The following is a 20,503-nucleotide window of genomic DNA, read 5'->3' on the forward strand; positions in this document are numbered from 1 at the left end:
TTTTTTTTGGGGGGGGGGGGGGAGGGCAAATATGATAATATAAACTCCATCATTTTGTAAACATCTTCCTTAATATATTTGGAAGATGATTTGGAATTATTTCTTATATAGTATGAAGAATATTTACCAAGAACTATATATATTAGATATTATTTTCTGCCTTCAAGTAAATTCTGCATTGTTTGTAGACCTTTATTGTAGCATTATTGATGTAAAAATGCATTAAAAACTTTAGTGTAAGATAAAACTAACATTAGATAAGTGTAACCTGTAAGATGGTGAAGTTTTATATATACTGATTCGTTTTAATTGAGTATGCTTTTTACAGGTTTACATCAGCTAGGATTGTTTTTTTTTATCGTAATATAACGTAACTTAGATGAATGTTTTAACAAATCTTAACATTTTGTTTGTAATCAGTTGCAACACATTTCCATTTGGCTGTCAGAAATTGTGAAAAAAATCCAGGTATATTGCAGGATCGTTTGCTAAACACAGTGAAACATTTCAAAAACAATCGTCAGAGGTGCCGTCCTGACTCGAGGTGTAAACAAGATCTTAACTATGAGTAAAAAATGACTGTTATCACATCACAAACAGCAGAAAAGCTTTTGTTGGGTGTCATACGCAAGTCAACTATATAACCACAACCAGACGTTTATGCGTTAGTGAAAGACACATCCTAAGTGGAAAGTTTCAACAACTCCATGAATATGTTGCCAAAATAATTGCCTTCAGTGATGAGAACTATAATGCAAGAAGTCAAATAGCAGTTTGTCACTGGAATGACCGTGTCAACAGACCATTAACTTCTATTTGGATTTCAAATAGACAAAATGCACCGAGGAGCAAAATTGGGAAAAAACAACAAAGAACCAACCTATAAATACAGTAACAAAATTTGCAATAGGCATATAAATTTGTTTTTTCAATGAAAAGTCTACATGTTTTAGTTTAAAGTAAGAAGTATAAGGAAGTATGATGTTATATATATTGTTGTTGTGTAAATTCAAAATATATTCATTGAAAATTCTGCTTCTCTGGATTCATATCACAAAAACTAGTCTTGGTTTGGTTATCCTACATGTTGAATCACTATCAGATGGAATTGCATTTCCAAGGTACGTTAAACAGACACCTCCTCTGTTTGGCCGTTGTTAAGCTCAGCGCTCGATGTTGACGACCTTCATCACCTTTGCTGCATTATCATGTAGAACCAACCTGACTACCGTTCATTGTTAAATCACATCCGGACTTGGTACCGGTCATGGTAGAGTTGATTTATTTATAAATAATCATATATTTGGGAATCAAAAATAAAAGATGGGCGCAATTTGATTTTTGCCAATCGCAACTTTGTTATGAATGAATGTAGCGTTCTGATGTATATTACGTTTCTCGCATCAGAAACCATTGTGGATTTGGCAACAAACGAGGTTGGATTTGATTAGACGCTGTGTATGTCAAACTTTTGCGAACAATAACTATAAACATTTGCAAAAATTAAATAAATTCAAGTGATTTCGAAAGCAATGATGAAGATTACATACAAAAAGCAATATCAAGTAAAATCAACTGTCATATAAGTATTATAAACACTACTAACTATCGTATTGTTACAATATTAATTGTTTGGTCGATGATTAATTTATTTTGGCTTTGTGGGACGCATAAAATAACGATCTATTTTAAATAAGGTTATCAAGTTTGTAAACTTCGCGGATCTGGAAGGAAACATGACTTAATCATTGACTCCTGCATATAGATTATCGTTATTAGGGGTATTAAGCATCTAGTTTTGAATGGGTGTTTTAACAGTTAATCTTCGGTCGAGTTTTTTGGATACTAATAAAAGTGTTTGATATCTGCAGTGATTAGGGTGTACATTTTGATGGCAGATTTAATAATTATTAGGAAGATATTGTATTTGCAAAGCTATTTTAAAAACTGAACCAATTACTGCTAAATTGGTATTTTCAAAACTCCATGTAATTTTTATTAGGTATTTGGAATAAAAATGTAACTGTAACAATGTTAATAAATTGTGCTGCTTGCAGAAGAATAATACGTGTTAACCTTGATGAAAGTATTGATTTTTGTCGGTAGTGTTTGATACTTTTCACAAATAATTGTGCAATTCAACTTAGAGTATACAAATATGTCCCGACTTCCTGGTGGCGATTTTTCACTATTGACTATTGACCAAAGTTTACGACAAACGTGATACCTTTTTATTCCGAATTGTCAACTTTCCTTTCATTTGTGGCAACATCCATTCGGCACCTGCGTAAGGAGTTATCATATCACAACTCATACGTTATGCCAGATATTGCCGAAACTACGCAGACTTTTTGTATCGCGATAAAATTCTAACAAATAGGCCTCTGGAACAGAATTATGTTGCTACAAGATTGAATTCATCACTACTATCATGAACTCGTGGATTGTTATGGTGTATCCATCTGCACCATGACAACTGATGTATTCAACGTGTCACAGTTTTACTTTCCTCGTTCTTCTACCCCGGACTTGACTTTTTTATGAGCAATTCGGCGTGTGTTTCTTGAAAAGCAGAGGACGCTTACCCTACCGGTGCAAATGGTCTATGCTCCCAGTGGAGTCCGAGTTGCTCATTTGCTTTGTTGGTTTGTATGTATGGTTTTAGTTACTTCATGTTGTGTATGTCTGTTTTCCATGTCTAGTTTTTGTCCCTGGATTAAATTCTTTTGATTACCGCTATAACCTTGATTCCCCCTGTCCCCATATTCATTAATGACTAAGTCAATGTTGTTCCATATGAAACCTTCAACTTGATAATGATCAATCGAACAAACAACATTGGAATAAAAAATATTGTAAATATGAGGCCTTTGTGAACGAGGATATTCTAATGCTTCAATATGTCCAACTAATAAACACAAGAGACTCCCTGGAGCCTGAATCACTCACCTTGTTGAATTTTGCCTTTCAAAGGCAATAAATTAAACAAGAAGTTGTCCAACAATTTTGACTCAAGAAGTCTTTGGTAGGATTATTATAAGGTCTTTTCAACAATTGAAAGTTGCTTTTAATCTATCATATTTTTCAAGATATTGACGGAAATCTATTTAAAAAATTTCATTTTTCCCCTTTCGAGGGCAATAACTCTTACCAGGAGTCTGAAGACTTTTGTAGTCCTAATAATATGGATCATTTCAGCTATTGAAAGAATTTGGACAAAACTAATGGTTCTGGAGATATATGTGAAAAACTACTGTCTGACCCCTATGTTTTATTTTTAGTAACGGCAACCATGTTTGTTTGACGAATCGTAAATCCCCATATCAGTTTGGCCGGGTGAGCTAATAAAATCATTTCGCGTTTACTTCTTTTCAAACCATCTCAGTAGTACTAATTTAAGTTTTCTGATCTTCAATAAACAGAGAGAAAGATCAAATTACAAATGTAAATAAGATGACACTGGTTTGATATCGTGAATGTCTCTACGTTATTTTCAATTTTGTGGAGAGTTACGCCTTAAAGATCACGGCGACCACGACCGTACGTTAGTTTTAAACATATTATATTCATAAATTATTAATAGGATTGAATAATAGGCTAGGCCTATATATATATATCCTCTCCACGACCGTAGAACAGCTGGAGTGACGTTCGTCATCTACATGTAGCATGTTTTGATCGAAGTTAAGTTAATTTGATGAGATCAGCGCGACTGAAATAAAAAGAGATCCATACTTATTGATATCTAAAACTTGAATGAAAACCTTACGTTTATCAAGTCCTTTGTTAACTCTTGAAACTAATCATAATAATCAGAAAATGATTACATCTGTCAACAAATCAAAGACCTTTTAGATATATGTTAAAATTAATGAATATTTATATAAAAAATAAACATTTGACAAGAAATTATTTTCAACATATGTACAGTTTATAACATAAAAACAAACCAATAAACAGACAATTGAACAACAGGGTCCAAACCCATAAATGAGGTGATTAATCTGTTCTCCGAATGTTAAATGCATCACTTATAATCTGGCTTAAATACAGGTGCTCTGAAACAAAACAATTCATGCTTCGCAAGATATATTCTTATATGACGTCATGTAAACGTCAAACGATTTATTACCCTATATATATTCCCCTAAGCGATTCAGATGCTGATCCTTTATCGTCACCAATGGGTATAAACAATTAAATATAGATGCAGCCTATGTGTAAATGAATATAACACCTTATCCTTATCCCTTGTCTTTTTCTCTTTATCAAAGCACAACTGGTTATTGAACGGGCAAATAGTAAATGTGACTATAAATGGAGAGAGATGAACATTCATTTTTTCAATTTAAAGTTACGTAATTCTATATATCTTTACTTACTCTGGAGTTTCAAAAACAAACTTACAAAAACGCTAATAATAAAATACATTATGAAATAAAAGGAATGTGGACAGGAGAACGGACGGGTGGACCGGCAACATACAGGCATGTTAATTCTTCTATAATCAACCGCAAATCTATGTTTGTGGGTGGTATAAATAAAGAAATATTAACTATCGATTACTATGATAAGGTCTATGATTGGTATTTTGTAAATTTGGGTTCTTGAAAGGTATTTTTTTCGAAATTGTATAAAATGTTAGTGGGCAAAACCTTTAATAGCAAATCGTTTCTAAATTATTTCCAGTTACCCCTATTTATGGGAAAGGAATGGATGCCTTCTTATCACTACTTACGTGTCAAAGTCACAGTACAGATGGCCAGCTTCTTTTGATAATGCTGGACGAGGAATTATGAACTGAAAACATTTTTGAAATTAAAAACAAATATGAATTATTAGTATCGTTCGTGATAGTTTTTGTCGTTAAAGATCAAGCAATCCAATCTGGATTCTCAGTATTTTAAGGCATAATCATTCAGCATATAAAAGCAGCATCCAGTCAAACTGAAACATGTTTTTTTCTCTCAAGAATACAGAATTTATATATTATTTCCTCTCATAACTCCAAATGCATTTCTGTTTACAATGTATATATAACGAAAATAGGTATGGTGTATATGTTAAAAAGACAACAACCCCACCGTGATGAAAATGTCAGCACAAGGCCAAACATGGATCTTCAATGAACGACGAGGAAATCTTATACCACAGGGCAGGCTGCAACTAGCCCCAAAACATCATTTTACACAGGTACAGTGAAAGAGTTGCCCTTATATACTCAAGTATCTCTATTAAGGTTCTCTTTTAAAGTAAAATATTCGAATAACCTTTAATGCGTCACTTCTTAGAACTTTTATCGTGTTTCAGTTTTCCGTAACTTACAGACCAAAGAAATTTAATTCATTGATATATAACGAGGCCAAATTCGATTTGTTGATCTGTTTTATACACACCAATACATACCTGAGCTGGCAATGTACCTCCCTGTTTGTAGTCGGTACCCAAAATTATTGATTCACTTTTAATAAAGTTCTGAAAATAGACATAATATTCCTTTGATAAAATGCATTGTGTATACTTGTGTATATATTATGGTATTTTTTTCTAAATCCAGATTCCTTGCGCTTGCTTCATTCTTTTAGTTCATGGTATTAAATATGCCAGTCATCTTATGACTACAAAAATAAATATCGTTTTCTTAACAAAGCCCTATTCTTAAGTTCCTCCCATTTGCATGTCTGTAATTTTACTTAAATTTTTTATATCCATATATAAAATTATTGAAAGGAAATGAGATTTGTTTTCTGTATAAAAGTTGTATTTTGTGTTTCAACATCTATTATTAAGCAACTTATGGAAGGCTTAATGCTGAAATTGTTAAGAAATACAAAAGTACAGCCAAAATGCTGCATTAGAAATATATAGCATCTCTTCCTTATACGTCAAGAACTGCACGATTCAGGTCAGAACTTTTCTTCAAATTATCGTATCCTTTTCAACTTGTCGTTTTCTTAAATAAAAGATACTCAACAATTCATTTTTAATATTTTTACCTGGGATATGACATTGCCAGAATCATGTTGTTCAAACGGTCCTACGTATCCTATGGTGCTAGATTCGTAGCTAAAACAAAATATACACAGTGAAATTAAGTCAGGAACTACAGTTAAAAGCTTGGTCAAATTATATCGATCAAACAATTCTTTTTACCTTTCCGGAAACATGCAGCTGGTACGTGTCGAAAGACCGCTCTGACAAGCTGATAAATGTATGTGATATTAACGCCCTTTAAACATACTTACGGATGATTGCTAAAATCTGCTGATTTGTCTCGTTTCATTTTTCCTCTAATATGGACGATACACAGAACAATTATTATTAAAAGTAATGCACCACCACCACCTGCGGCTGCTGCTACTATATATTTAGACTCAATACCAAGTTTCTCAGTCTTTGTTTGACATCGGTCTCCAGAATATGAATATTTGTCATCATCTTGACATCTGAAAAGACACAGACATATACGTTCACAGATGATGGTGTTTATAAAATGAAGGAATCTTTGACGGGGTTCTTAGATAATCGAAAAGATACAACTTATTCGTTTATGCTATACAATTACTCTGTGTCAGAAGTATTTCAATATACAGAAATAAAAACAGGTTAAGTGTATCATATTTTTACGGTCTATTTGAAATAACACAAATGCCCGTGGTGCAAACTTAAAAATAACATGCTACGCAGGTTATTTACTGTGCAACACGTGATTGTGGTTATTTCTGCATAGGCCGAAAAAATATAACAGTCATTCCTTAATTATAATCATCATTAGAGCAATTTTTATTATATGCAAACGATGGAAATTTTCAAACTGGTCGTCACTCATAACTACAATGCCTACAATTTCAGTTTTACAATTTGAATTCGTTAGAAAAAAATATTCCTTATAGGTGTAAGAACCACTAGATCTGGGTTGTCTAAATTTCTACTGTTGACATATTTGTTGATATGACGAATATGGACGTTCATATAGTTTTTAGACACCAATTAAAGAGGAGAAGACCATTAGAATATTATTACAAAATAAATGCTTCTTCAAGTGTGCATCACTGATTGGAAGTTTACTTTTTTTACAATATAATTGAGTAGTAACCTCAATGCATTAGTTTGGTATAATAAAAGAAATGCTTTCTTGGTTTTTAATGTAACTAGATTATTGGGTTGTACTGTCTGAATATAAATTTCTACTGTTGACATATTTGTTGATATTGACGAATACCCATTGGTGGACGTTCATGTTGTTTCTAGACACAAATTACGAGAAGAACACCCTTAGAATATTGGACGAAAATAAATGTCTCTTCAAATGTGTATCACCGTTTGGAAGTTTACCTTTATACAATATAACTTAGTAATCTCAACGATTTAGTTTGGTATTATAAAACAATGTTTTCTTGTTATTTAATGTATCTAAATGGTCCTATGATATTATATCCGAAAGATTGGAGTTTTTTTATCACGCGAATGTTCATGCGTAGGGCAATCTGTAATATAAAATCATTGCATCCTAAAAGATTTTCTTTCATATTTTTCCTGTATGAAAAAGGGTTTATTTAGCAAAGATAGTTGTGTTGAGATGGGGTAACATAGAGGTAAATATAGCTATTAGGTGCCAAAGATAGATACCGCTAGAATAACCGATCTGTACATAACATTCAATAATTGTACTACGTTTTGTAGTACCATGAGCACCATGAAAACTGATTTATTCAACGAGTCATAGTTTTCCTTTCCTCGTTTGTCTACCCCGGACTTGACTTTTTATGAGCAACTCGGCGGGTGTTTCTAGAACAGCAGAGGACGCTTACACTACCGGTGCACCTGGTCCATGCTCCTAGTTTTTAGTGGAGTCCGAGTTGCTCCTTTACTTTTGTTACTTTGTATGTATGATTTTAGTTACTTTATGTTCTTTGTTGTGTATGTCTGTTTTCCGTGTCTGGTCTTTGTCCCTGGATTACATTCTTTTGATTACCGCTATAACCTTGGTTCCCTTGATTACTCTTTAATATATATTAGTCCTATTTGTTTAGAAACAATTGGGCAAATATTTCAAAGTTTATATACTTACAAACATTTAAGTCCAGTGTCATGATATATGCACGCACCACTGTTTAGATAAGGATTGTCCAGCATACATCGAGAGACACAGGTACCGTTTTCTAATATGTGGCTTTGTGGACATAATGTCTTCTCATTTACAGCCTTTTCAGCTAAAATTAAAGCCATATATAATAACGTCTCAGAATGTGACGACTCTATTCACTACACTGCTCCATCGGATCAAATTGATACAGGGAAGATAACGTAAACTTATAGAAGGGTCTGAAAAATTCCCAACGATGTTAGAACTAATATAGCCTAGCTGACCGAGTGGTCTAGGGGGCTGGACTTAGTGCAGGCGGTGTTGTCATAGATGTAATATAGCCTAGCTGGCCGAGTGGTCTAGGGCGCTGGACTTAGTGCAGGCGGTGTTGCCATAGATGTCACATAGCCTAGCTGGCCGAGTGGTCTAGGGCGCTGGACTTAGTGCAGGCGGTGTTGCCATAGATGTAATATAGCCTAGCTGGCCGAGTGGTCTAGGGGGCTGGACTTAGTGCAGGCGGTGTTGCCATAGATGTCACATAGCCTAGCTGGCCGAGTGGTCTAGGGCGCTGGACTTAGTGCAGGCGGTGTTACCATAGATGTCACAGCGGTAAGAGTTCGAGTCCCGCAGAGGGAACGACAAAGATTTGCTTCGCAAATTTGACAGTTCTAACATCGTTGGGAATTGTTCAGTCCTTTATATATATATAGCATATATATCATATATAGCAACTGTTGATGACGATTTAAACAGGAAAACACCAAATGAAGATGTTGCGTATGTATTTTGGATTTGGTGATACTTGCATGGCATATAAAAGAATTAAAATCGTCCAAATGATTTTTTTTTAAATAAATATGGGGCAAAAAAATGGATTTTCGTTACTATTCATTTGCACAGATACCTGATTGGCGAGCAGTTTGTAAAGTTTCGACAACATTGACCCCTAACGTCTTCAATTCCTCATCATGTTGTAATATGTTATTCGTGGTGTTTTCAAACTCTTCAACAATATCATTCGGTTGAATGTTGGCGTTTTCTTCGTATGGCTTACTAGAATATACTGTGTCTGCAACAGCTCTGAAAGGGAAAACACAAAATGATGATCCAAGATTAGCTAGTTTCAATGTAACTTGCTCATTGGCCAGTTCTGTAAAATTAGATGTACCTTATCTTTTCTTTTTCATTGTGTTAAAAATTGGCCCAGTACAGCTTTCTCAATACGCCGACTCCAGTTTATAACTTTCAAACTCACCAAAAGGTACTAATTATAGACATGTAAAAGAGAGCTCAGAGCTTGATTGTTTCATCGAATTTAAGATACATTTCTATATTACTTCTTTGATATAGAATCTTTAAGATTGCACGATACTCCACGAGAAAATAGGAAATGAATTGTATGCTGATCAATTGTAAGTTCATATATATCGGTAATAAATATCATTATATACCCATATGAATGTCCCTTCAGCACTTGCTTTTGGAGTTTTTATATTACAACTCATATGTAATGCCAGATCTTATCATAACTACCTAGACATTTGTATCCCGCTAGACATCTTGTAGTTAGGCTTCTGGAACAGGTGTTATGTTGCCTCAAGAATGAAGTCATCACTACAGAAGTTTTAATGTCGTCATCATATACTCGTATATCATTACGGTGTTTTTATCTGCACCCTGAGAACCGATTTGTTCAACGTGTCATACGTTTTTTCTTTCTTCTTTTGTCTATCCCGGACTTGACTTTTATGACTGATACGGTGGGTTTTTCTAGAAAAGCAGAGAACGCTTACCCTATCGGTGCATCTGGTCCATGCCCCCAGTTTTAGTGGCGTCCGAGTTGTCCGTTTATTTTTGTTGCTTTATGTGTATTATATTGTTATTTTATCTTTTTTGTTGTGTTTGTCTATTTTCCTTGTCTCGTCTTTGTCCCTGGATTATATTTGATTTCCACTAGAATCTTGGTTCCCTTGATTACTCTATCGCAATGAGAGGAAACTGTACCTGAAACCTCGATTTTATGATGGGCCGAATACAATAAAATTCAATGAGATGATAAATAGTCAACGTCCTCCAGATCTTCCCAATTTATGCAAATTTAAAATTATAATCCTCTGGGTAGTTATCATATTTTCTAATTATTGTTTCATTAAAACATATGTGAGCCTCAGCGCGTAACATTCTTTTTCATGTTTATTTTGTATTTTAAAGTATGTTTCTCTGTATCTTATGTGGTTTTAGATAATAAAGATACAGAAAAATGTACGATCCTACATATGATGGTCGTCAATCCTTGTGACCTTTATATAAGTATTCGAGAGACTTAAGACAGCAAGTCTCTCGAATTTACTGAAAAAAATAGTTTTGCATTCTCATAGTATTATTTTGTGGTTGGTATCTTTTGTGTTCAGTGATCAGCGAAAAAAATATATGATAAAGTTTTAAAAAAAACCAAGAGCAAACAATGTTAAGCTTAATTACTTCGGTGTAAAACGTTTGGTTTGGTGTAAAGGTACAATAAGGTTTCTGGTTGAGATGATGTGGCACCAACATTGCATCAAAACTTTATATTGATCCTTTTGCAAACATTATTTTTAGCATATGGACATCAATGTTTTCTGTATAATAACTTTGACCAATTGTAAACGGAAAATATTTTTAAATACTTACCGCGATGTTTCTCGTTTCGAAATACCATTTGTTGATAAAATGCTAAAAACGAAGTACAATTGGTAGCGTCAAATGGTAGAATTATAATTGTTATGTCGCAATTATGAAATCAAAACATGTTTAATTTCTAAGCTACTACGCCTTTTAGATTCAATTCATTATCTCACATTTGAAAGCGACTACTTTTCCCGATAAAAGAGGAATTATCGTCGTATGAATTATCATTCTTTGCTGTTATTAATTGATTTTGCATTCTTACTCACAGCATTGTTTTAATATTTCTTTACGGTTCTGGTCCATATTGATAAGGATGTAAAATTTAAGAGATATATATAGTATTCTTCTGCAATTACGTAATATATTCACAATGTAATATAACAGTTAAATCGCAATTATCATTTTTTGGTAGATTCCGCTTGTGAACCAGCGAGATAGCTTATCTGATATGTACTGAGGTAAACATACCGTATCCTAGTCACTGTAATACTAAGGAAACCAGTTGTACCCCTGTAACCAACTTCAAGCTAAAAGAAAAAAAGACAAACAATGACTTAAATCCAATGGTAGATTACATAGGTGTTTGTTCTCGTTTTAGATTTGTCTTATGCGTGATTTCATTTTGGTTTTATTTTGTAATTGTTTTTGTGTTGTTTTTCTTTTCTTTATTGGTGTGTGCGTGTGTATGTGTGTGTGTGTGTGGTTTATATTTTGTTCATCTGTTCATGGGGTTATTTTACTTTGAGAAAGCTATCGGGTCGTTAGTGAATAAATATTTATAAATATGATTTATGGTTAAGTCAATCTACCTCAAGTGTTAATATAGGGAAGTATTATACTGTCTAAATTCTGATACATCCTACATCAGGAATAATACACTGGTAGCAACGATCCGGAATTTGGTAGACAATATTGATAAGAATTACTTTTAATAATCTTCTATGATAAAAATGGAGCTTGAAAAGTTGGTTCAAGTTCGTCGGCTAGCAGAAAGCTATCTTGTTCATTCCAGATAGAAGAGTATTTGACATTCTGAATTTATTAATATACAGAACAGGAGTAAGTATGATTTATTACAAAGTAAGAGAATATTGTTTTCTCAATTCACTCACTGAGTTCGTTATTCTCCTGGTTAAGTTTTTGTATTCTTCACTTGTCGGATCTTTGAGGTTAGTCGGATTAACTGAGATATATATACTGAACTCAAACGTCAATATTACACCTACAACAGATATTTCAAGCATTACTTTGTATTGCTATCATTATCATCAGCTGTATTGTTTTGTTCTTTTACAATTTTAGTAGACGTATTAAAAATTATTTATATATATATTCCTCATCGATTCTCCATCCAGATTTGAGCTACGATATAAAATTTTAATATTTAATAAATTGCAACTAGATTATTTAAGCTAAATACAAACATGGGATGATTTACAAAGTTGTAAGATCGTATCAACGAACCTTTAGACCTCTACAGTTTGATTAAAGGGATTTAAGTGCAATAAGGAAATTCTGTTTCTTTCTTCCTTATTTGAAAAATGTCCCAAACTGTATGTTTTCAATATTACATTTCTTCTGTTCTGCTATCTGTATTCTCAGAAATATTCGTAGTATTCTTGTGCTTTATTAAAGTGTTATGACTGTATGATTTGACCGAAATAAACTTCCAGATCTCTTTTAAGCAGAACTTAGTAGTACTAAGTATTCTTTTTTTTTTTAAATAAGCTGCACATCAAAGCAGTCAGTAGATCCAAAAATGTGATTATGTCCCACTTTAAACAATCGTTTCGAAACAAACTAGTTTCGAGGATTTACTACATCGCACCTACCGCAAAGAACTTTAGATAAAGAATACTACAGACACTGTAAGGTCAGCCTCATATCTTGACCTACACTTAGAAATCGATGGTAAAGGAAAACTATTGACCAAACGTGATGAGTTTTCATTCAGAATTGTCAATTTTCCTTTCATCTGTGGCCACATCCCATCAGCACCTGCGTATGGAGTATTCATATCACAACTCATACGTTATGCTAGAGCTTGTCGAAACTACGCAGACTTTTTGTATCGCGCTAGAACTCTAAGAAATAGGCTTTTGGAACAGGGTTATGTTGCTACGAGATTGAAGTCATCACCACAGAAGTTTTATGGTCGTCATCATGAACTCGTGGATCGTTATTGTGTATCCATCTGCACCATGAAAACTGATTTATTCAACGGGTCATAGTTTTCCTTTCTTCGTTTGTCTACCCCGGACTTAACTTTTTATGAGCAACTCGGTGGGTGTTTCTTGAAAAACAGAGGACGCTTACCCTACCGGTGCACCTGGTCCATGCTCCCAGTTTTTAGTGGAGTTCGAGTTGCTCATTTGTTTTTGTTACTATGTATGTATGATTTAAGTTACTTTATGTTCTTTGTTGTGTATGTCTGTTTTCCATGTCTGGTCTTTGTCCCTGGATTGTATTCTTTTGATTACCGCTTTAACTTTGGTTCCCTTGATTACTCTTCCACTTACGAGTCGTAATTGTATCGTTTTCTTACTTTACTTTTGTAAAGGTTTGCTTAAACATAAAAAACATATATATATGAATATATAATGAAAAACCTATACCATAGTTTGGTTGTATAGTTGACGGCAAGACTGTTGACGTTGTTGCAATAGTTGTAGCAGAAGAGGATAACGTAGATGACGTCGTGGTTGTAGTGGTTTGGTGTGATGACGGTCCTACAACAGTGCTGTTTGATAAGGACTGTGATACTGCATCATTAGGTGTAGTATATTCATTTAAATCTATTGTCGATGCAAACGCTGTTAAGTCATCACCAGTTTTAGTTGTTTGTTCATTCAATATAGTCGTAGGGGATAGATCGGAAAGTGTAGAATGTATTGTGCCTGCAGTTTTTGCTGAAAACTGTGTTGTTGTTGTGTTGCTAGTGACGTCAATAGTTGTAGTATTTCCAACAGATGGTGATGTGTTAGTTTGTATCGTCGTTGAAGATATCGTTGATTTAATAGTTGGAGTGGAACTATTTTCAACAGACGGTAATGTGTTAATTTGTATCGTCGTTGAAGATATCATTGATAGTAGTGTTGTGCTAGTTTTTGTCGTCATGGATGATGCGCCATTTACAGTTGCTGTTGGAGACTGTGATGTACCATTTACACTTACTGTTGGAGTTGTTGGAGACTGTGATAGATATGTTGTACCATTAGTTGAGGTATATGAAGACATTGTCGGCGATGTTGTAGTATTTGACCATGATAGTGTTGCCGAGCTAGAATTCGTCTCCACCATAGATGTTGACGGTGTAGTATTTGTCGGTAAAGGTGTAGTGCTAGAGTTTGTCGCCGCAAACGACGTTGCATTTGTGGTTATAGTTGTGGTATTTGTAGACGGCGACGGAGTGGTGGTGCTTGTATTAGTCATTATTGTTGATGTGGTATTTGAAGACGAAGACGATGTCGTTGAAGCATTTGTCGGTAAGGGTGAAGTTGTGTTACCGTTTGATGCCATGGATGATGTTGCATTGAAAGAACTGATCGTGGTATTTAATGTCGGTGGCGGTGATGTTGTAGTATTTGTATGTGACAGAGTAGTGGTACTTGTATTAGTCATAATTGTGACTGTGGTATTTGTAGATGTTGCTGTGGTATTTGAAGACGGTGTCGTGGTAACGTTTGTCGGAAAATGTGAAGTTGTACTAGAATTTGATGCCATTGATGATGTTGCAGTGGTGGATATTTTTGTAGCATTTGTAGGTGACGGAGTAGTTGTGCTTAAATTTGTTATCAATGTGGATGTAGCATAGACTGTTATAGTTGATGTATTTAATGACGGTGATGGTGATGATGTAGCATTTGTATGTGACGAAGTAGTTGTGCTTGTATTAGTCATCATAGTTGATGTGGTATTTGTTAATGTTGTTGATGTTGAGGGTGTCGTTGTAGCATTTGTCGATAAAGGTGAAGTTGTGCTAGAGTTTGATGCCGTAGATGTTGCATTGGTGATTATAGTTGTAGTATTTATAGCGGACGGAATAGTTGTGCTTAAATTAGTAATCAAAGTGGATGTGGTATTTATTGGTATTGTTGTGGTATTTGAAGACGTTGACGGTGTCGTTGTAGCATTTGTCGGTAAATGTGTAGTGCTAGATACCGTCGTCGTAGACGATGATGTTGCATTTGTGGCTATAGTTGTTGTATTTGAAGACGGCGACGGAGTAGTGGTGCTTGTACTATTCATGATAGTGGATGTGGCATTTGTTGATATTGTTGTGGTATTTGAAGACATTGACGGTGTCGTTGTAGTATTTGTCGGTAAAGGTGAAGTTGTGCTAGAGTTTGATGCCGTAGATGTTGCATTGGTGATTATACTTGTAGTATTTGAAGGTGACGAGGTAGTTGTGCTTGCATTAGTTATCATAGTGGATGTGATATTTATTGGTGCTGTTGTGGTATTTGTCGGTAAAGGTGAACTTGTGCTAGAGTTTGATGCCGTAGATGTTGAATTGGTGATTATAGTTGTAGTATTTATAGCGGACGGAGTAGTTGTGCTTGAATTAGTAATCAAAGTGGATGTGGTATTCATTGGTGTTGTTGTGGTATTTGAAGACGTTGACGGTGTCGTTGTAGCATTTGTCGGTAAATGTGTAGTGCTAGATATCGTCATCGTAGACGATGATGTTGCATTTGTGGCTATAGTTGTTGTATTTGTAGACGGCGACGGAGTAGTGGTGCTTGTACTAGTCATGATAGAGGATGTGGCATTTGTTGATATTGTTGTGGTATTTGTAGACGTTGACAGTATCGTTGTAGCATTTGTCGGTAAAGTTGAAGTGCTAAAGTTTGATGCCATAGATGATGTTGCATTGATGGTCATAGTTGTAGTATTTGATGACGGTGCCTGTGGTGTTGTAGTATTTGCAGAAGACGGGGTAGTCGTGCTTGCGTTAGTCGCTATAATGGATGATACATTGCCTGCTGTTTTTGTTGTTGTGGCATTTGACGACAGTGACGGCGTTGTTGTACTGGAACTTGACATCGTAAGTGATGTAGCGTTGACAGTGGCTGCTGTTGTACTTGATGACGATGACGGTACCGTTGTAGTATTGGTCGGTAATGGTGTAGTTAGAGTAGTATTTGAAGACGGGGACGGAGATGGTGTTGTGGTTGCTGATATGTCATTAACTGTTGTTATGGACGAGTCAGTCGCAGTCAAATTTTCAATATTTGCTTGAAATATAAAGATAGATCTTTCATTTCAATATTTGAAAAAAAAAAATTAAATGATGTTGTAACAATCAACAATAAAAACAGTCTTTATATTTGAATAAAAATGTGTTCAATTATTGTCTTTCGTTTTTTCTTTGTAGATTCTTTATAATAATGTGTTATTTTTACAAGATAGAAAAAAAAAATAACGAAGTAAATAATTCTGAAAGGACACTAGAATTGGATAATTAATTGTATATCGAACTATTAAGATCCTGAATATCATATCTTTAGATGCTTGCAAAAGACGTACAATTATTACCGCGCTTTGTATTTGAAAGCATTTTTTTGGTTTGTAAGATTAATAACCGTCAATTGATTTTAAATCTTTTAAAGTATAAGTCTTCGTAAGAATACTGAAAACTGTAGAACAATCATTTACAAACCCATCGATCCATTTTTCAGACCAGGATCTAGAACAAGGTCATTAGAAACATGATCGAGACGCCAAATAATATTGTGCTGTTGTTTTTGTTTTGTTTAACATACCACACATCTCCCCGCTTGTAAATTGGAGTTATATGTGTAGGAAAAGTGTCAAAAAATGCAAAAACAACATCCGAGAACATCAAATGTACAATTAGACAACATGTTAACTAAAAGAACGAAATGTAGGCACATACACGGGCAGCCAGGGGCGTAGCTGCCTATACGCAAATACGCAGTTGCGTACTTTCGGAAAAAGTAACAAAAATAAAAACACACATTTTAAAGATGAAATAAAGGTTTTATGCAATGACTCACTGGGGGCCTTGAGCGACCCCCCTTCCCCCCAAGACCCCTCGCCGTAATGTTGCGTACAAATAAGACAGGCCTAGCTACGCCCCTGTCTATACTGTTACGGAGTTCTTTTTCGTTATTTTCGTGGTCATTACTCTCGCTCTACACTGTGACGGGATTCTTTTTTCGTAATCTTTACTCTCGCTCTATACTGTGATGGAGTTATTTTTCGTTATTTTCGTGGTCAGTACTCTCGCTCTACGCTGTGACGGGGTTGTTTTTCGTAATAATTACACTAGCTCTACACTGTGACGGGATTATTTTCGTAATCTTTACTCTCGCTCTATACTGTGACGGAGTTCTTTTTCGTTATTTTCGTGGTCATTACTCTCACTCTACAGTGTGACGGGATTTTTTACTCTCGCTCTATAATGTGACGGAGTTATTTTTCGTTATGTTCGTGGTCAGTACTCTCGCTCTACACTGTGACGGGGTTGTTTTTCGTAATCTTTACTCTTGCTCTATCAGGGGCGTAGCTGCCTATACGCAAATACGCAGTTGCATACTTTCGGAAAAAGTAACAAAAATAAAAACACACATTTTAAAGATGAAATAAAGGTTTTATGCAATGACTCACTGGGGGCCTTGAGCGAACCTCCACCCCACCCCCCAAGACCCCTCGCCGTAATTTTGCGTACAAATAAAACAGGCATAGCTGGTCATCTATGTTTTATATAAAATATTTTTGAATAGAGGTAGCCTGAAATTTATTATTTTATATATTGAATGTTTTATATGACTCAGTGCGGCAACGCTTGAAAATCATAACATACAATGACCCATTTACTGATAGTGTCTGTCATTTGTAACTACCATACTAGTATCTGAATTTTTCAAACAGAATGACAGAAAAATAAATTATCAGAGTTATTCGCTTGTAAGTCGTTCGATAATCGGGTGGTTAAGGAGAAACCAATTGATTTTATAGGGGGTTGGAATCAGATGTACTATCTTTCTTTATATCTGCAATTTTTCTATGAAACTACGAATACATATCAACATCAATAATTGGGGCAATAAACTGTGACGAATGGGAGTTTCAAAGGTGTACAACCCCCTCCCCCCCCCCAAAAAAAAAAAAAATAAAAATAAAAATAAAATAAAATAAAAACAAACAAAAACAAACAAACAAACAAACAAAGACAAAAAACAAAAAAAAAGTCGTGACAGTCGTACATTATAACTTGCACACCAAAAATATCTATTTTTAATATTGATGTTAAAACCTACTAATACCGCTGATCTTACAGACTGACTCTTAAGTAAAACCTCGCAAAACAAACAGCGAATGGCCATATATTATTACTATAGATGCTTTTAAAACCGTATTGATTTATCAGTGTTATGAATAAATTATCAAAAATAATATACCTATAAGCAGTAGCAGTAAAAAAACAGGTCTATCCATTCAGTCTGAAAAATAACAATATCGAGAACTCGCACAATCAGTGACAAGCAGCAAAACAAAAAACAAAAACAAAAGCCGGAAAATAAAAACACTGGGACTATGATTCAGTAAATCCCCTTTTATTTTTTCTTTAATTTTACCTTCTACATAATTTCGTTAGATATTTTTTTCAGTTTTCCTTCCTAATTTCCTTATTGACAGTTCTGATATAATTTAAGACATGCCATTTTATTATCTTCCGTCGTTGGTAATTGAAAATCCCTTTTTACATCACATAGGCAGATCCATGCGGGCATGGGGCCACGGCAACACCTTGCATAATTAAAGATTTTCAGATGTTATATTTTCCAGTTAAGTTAAAACACTGAAAATATTCTGAGAGCTATTTATCTCAATTAATGATTACGTTAATTAAATAATTAGCATTGTACATGCATTGTAAATACGAACAAATTCATTTTTAGGAAGAAAAAAACTTTTGTAAATCTCTAAACTGAAAAATTAAATGGTGCGGAAAATGTAAGCATGTGTGAACTGAATATTTCACTGTTTAATATCATCATTTTGAAATGAAAGCAACCTTATCACACAGTGGCGGATCCAGAGGGTAGGAAGTTCGTTAATTTTGTTCAAAAAAATTGAAAAATGGGCAAAAAAATAGACTTAGTCCCCTTTTCCGAGAACCATCCTCCCTCCAAAAAAAACTCTGAATCTGTCTGTTCGTCTACTAGTATTATTTCTCACATCTAACAAAATCATTAATCATTTTGCTTTCCTCTGCCGTCTATCCTGGACTTGACTTTTTATTAGCAACTCGGCGAGTGTTTCTAGAAAAGCAAAGAACACTTACCCTACCAGTGCACCTGGTCTGTGCTCCCAGTTTTTATTGGAGTACGAGTTGCTCATGTACTTTGTTTTGCTATGTATGTATGTATTATTTTGGTTATTTAATGTTCTTTGTTGTGTATGTCTGTTTTCCGTGTCGTTTCTTAGTCCCTGGATTACATTCTTTTGATTTCCGCTAGAATTTTATCCCCTTGATTACTCTTTTAACTTAGTATATATAAATTAAAAAATTACAATTTTACATGACAAAATGTAAACATACCGTCTTTAAGGAAATATCGATCAATTTCAGTTTCAGGGCTTTAAGAAATTTATCTGATCCGCCCTTTATAGAAAAGCACATTTAAACTTCCACTAAATCGTTGTGCTAACTGTCTTTCTGTAAATAACTAGCTACTCTTATATACCTGTTTAAAATTAAACCCGGATTCTTTAAAATAGCGATCTATTTTAAAATGCAAAATTTAAAAAAACATGAATGGTGACTGTCCTGTTAATACGACACATGCTTGCTCTTTCAACTCATGTAAGGAAAGACATTAGCGCTTTAATTGTAGCAACCTTTTGCGTTTTTTTTTTCAATTAATCATTTGAACATTTGAAAAGTTCAAAAGGACATACTCATCCCCTTTCGTCACTGTTTATTTTCATTCTCGCTGGAACCCCTTTTTGTTGGAAATTTTGTTAATTCCATACTAAAACTGGACAAACATCATCAAATGATAGACTGGAATACCCATTTTATAAATATCCGGATCCGACTCATTCTTTTAATTTCCAGATCCACCTCCGGGAAAAAAAACTCATAATAAAACGAAACTAAACATGTTCCTTTCATAATTTTTACTTGTATCAACCTAAAATTAAAAAAAAAAAAAGAAAATAATTTGAAGTAAAAAACAAATATCGATATCAGCCTATTCATACGTTTGGTACCTGGTCATTAACTTTGATTGGCGTGATGTTCAACTACCGTGTAGAATTTTTCACATCTGAAGATCCGCGACTTAAATGACAAAAAACATAATTTATTATTAGAAATGTATATTACTAGAATCGCAAATGCCCCTCAATTGTTAGATGGGTAAGTCGGGACTAATTTCTAAACGATAGTATCAAAATAATCAAGGGGCAAAAATCGGATTTTAAGTGAAACAATCTATTGAAACTATGTGCCCCTCCAACTCACCCGCATAATCAAGTTAATTTCTGAACAGTTGTGTTAATGAAAAATTGGTCCAGCAAGCATCAAAATCCCACTGTCCCGTGCAATAGGAGAATCTTTTACATGTAGTGCATTATTTACCTTATTTCACAGGTACTGATTCACGTGACACATATATAGGATAAGTTTCTCTACTATTCATACGGACAAATCGAGTTGCCTTGTTGTCATACACTCAATATTTTTTTCAATTGTTAAACATGACAGTCCTGAAA

The 20,503-nt window shown here is 34.4% G+C and overlaps 1 protein-coding gene across 4 annotated transcripts; it reads right to left on the bottom strand.

The window, feature by feature from the left end:
* Window positions 1-1,796: 1,796 nt before the first annotated feature.
* Window positions 1,797-20,325, bottom strand: LOC148599384 (uncharacterized). 4 transcript variants are annotated; one of them, XM_088557088.1, is made up of 13 exons: window positions 20,253-20,325; window positions 18,181-18,222; window positions 13,369-15,990; window positions 11,866-11,975; window positions 11,222-11,280; window positions 10,757-10,798; window positions 8,991-9,166; window positions 8,072-8,213; window positions 6,246-6,446; window positions 5,997-6,066; window positions 5,407-5,475; window positions 4,739-4,800; window positions 1,797-4,058 (listed from the first exon to the last, which is right to left on the bottom strand). In XM_088557088.1, exons 2-13 carry the CDS (start codon window positions 18,215-18,217, stop codon window positions 4,028-4,030), a joined length of 3,621 nt encoding a protein of 1,206 aa, XP_088413214.1. In that variant the 5' UTR covers window positions 18,218-18,222; window positions 20,253-20,325; the 3' UTR covers window positions 1,797-4,027. The 4 variants fall into 4 exon arrangements, 3 of the variants coding, with proteins under 3 accessions (XP_088413214.1, XP_088413213.1, XP_088413215.1); XM_088557087.1 differs by lacking the exon at window positions 20,253-20,325 and adding an exon at window positions 19,326-19,435; XM_088557089.1 differs by lacking the exons at window positions 18,181-18,222; window positions 20,253-20,325 and adding exons at window positions 18,358-18,529; window positions 19,326-19,429.
* Between the last annotated feature and the right edge of the window lie 178 nt (window positions 20,326-20,503).

This window comes from Perna viridis, chromosome 13, assembly GCF_037379345.1.
Source record: "Perna viridis isolate PV_CMFRI_1.1 ecotype Kerala chromosome 13, ASM3737934v1, whole genome shotgun sequence".
Lineage (NCBI taxonomy): Eukaryota > Metazoa > Mollusca > Bivalvia > Mytilida > Mytilidae > Perna > Perna viridis.

What these genes read in the sequence shown, in the direction of transcription:
- LOC148599384 (XM_088557088.1), bottom strand. Translation starts at nt 18,217, where the DNA reads ATGGATAGACCTGTTTTTTTACTGCTACTGCTTATAG. An exon ending in TTTACTGCTACTGCTTATAG is followed by an intron (nt 15,991 to 18,180) that starts GTATATTATTTT and finishes TTATATTTCAAG; the next exon opens with CAAATATTGAAAATTTGACT. An exon ending in GACACTGGACTTAAATGTTT is followed by an intron (nt 6,447 to 8,071) that starts GTAAGTATATAA and finishes GTGTCTTTTCAG; the next exon opens with ATGTCAAGATGATGACAAAT.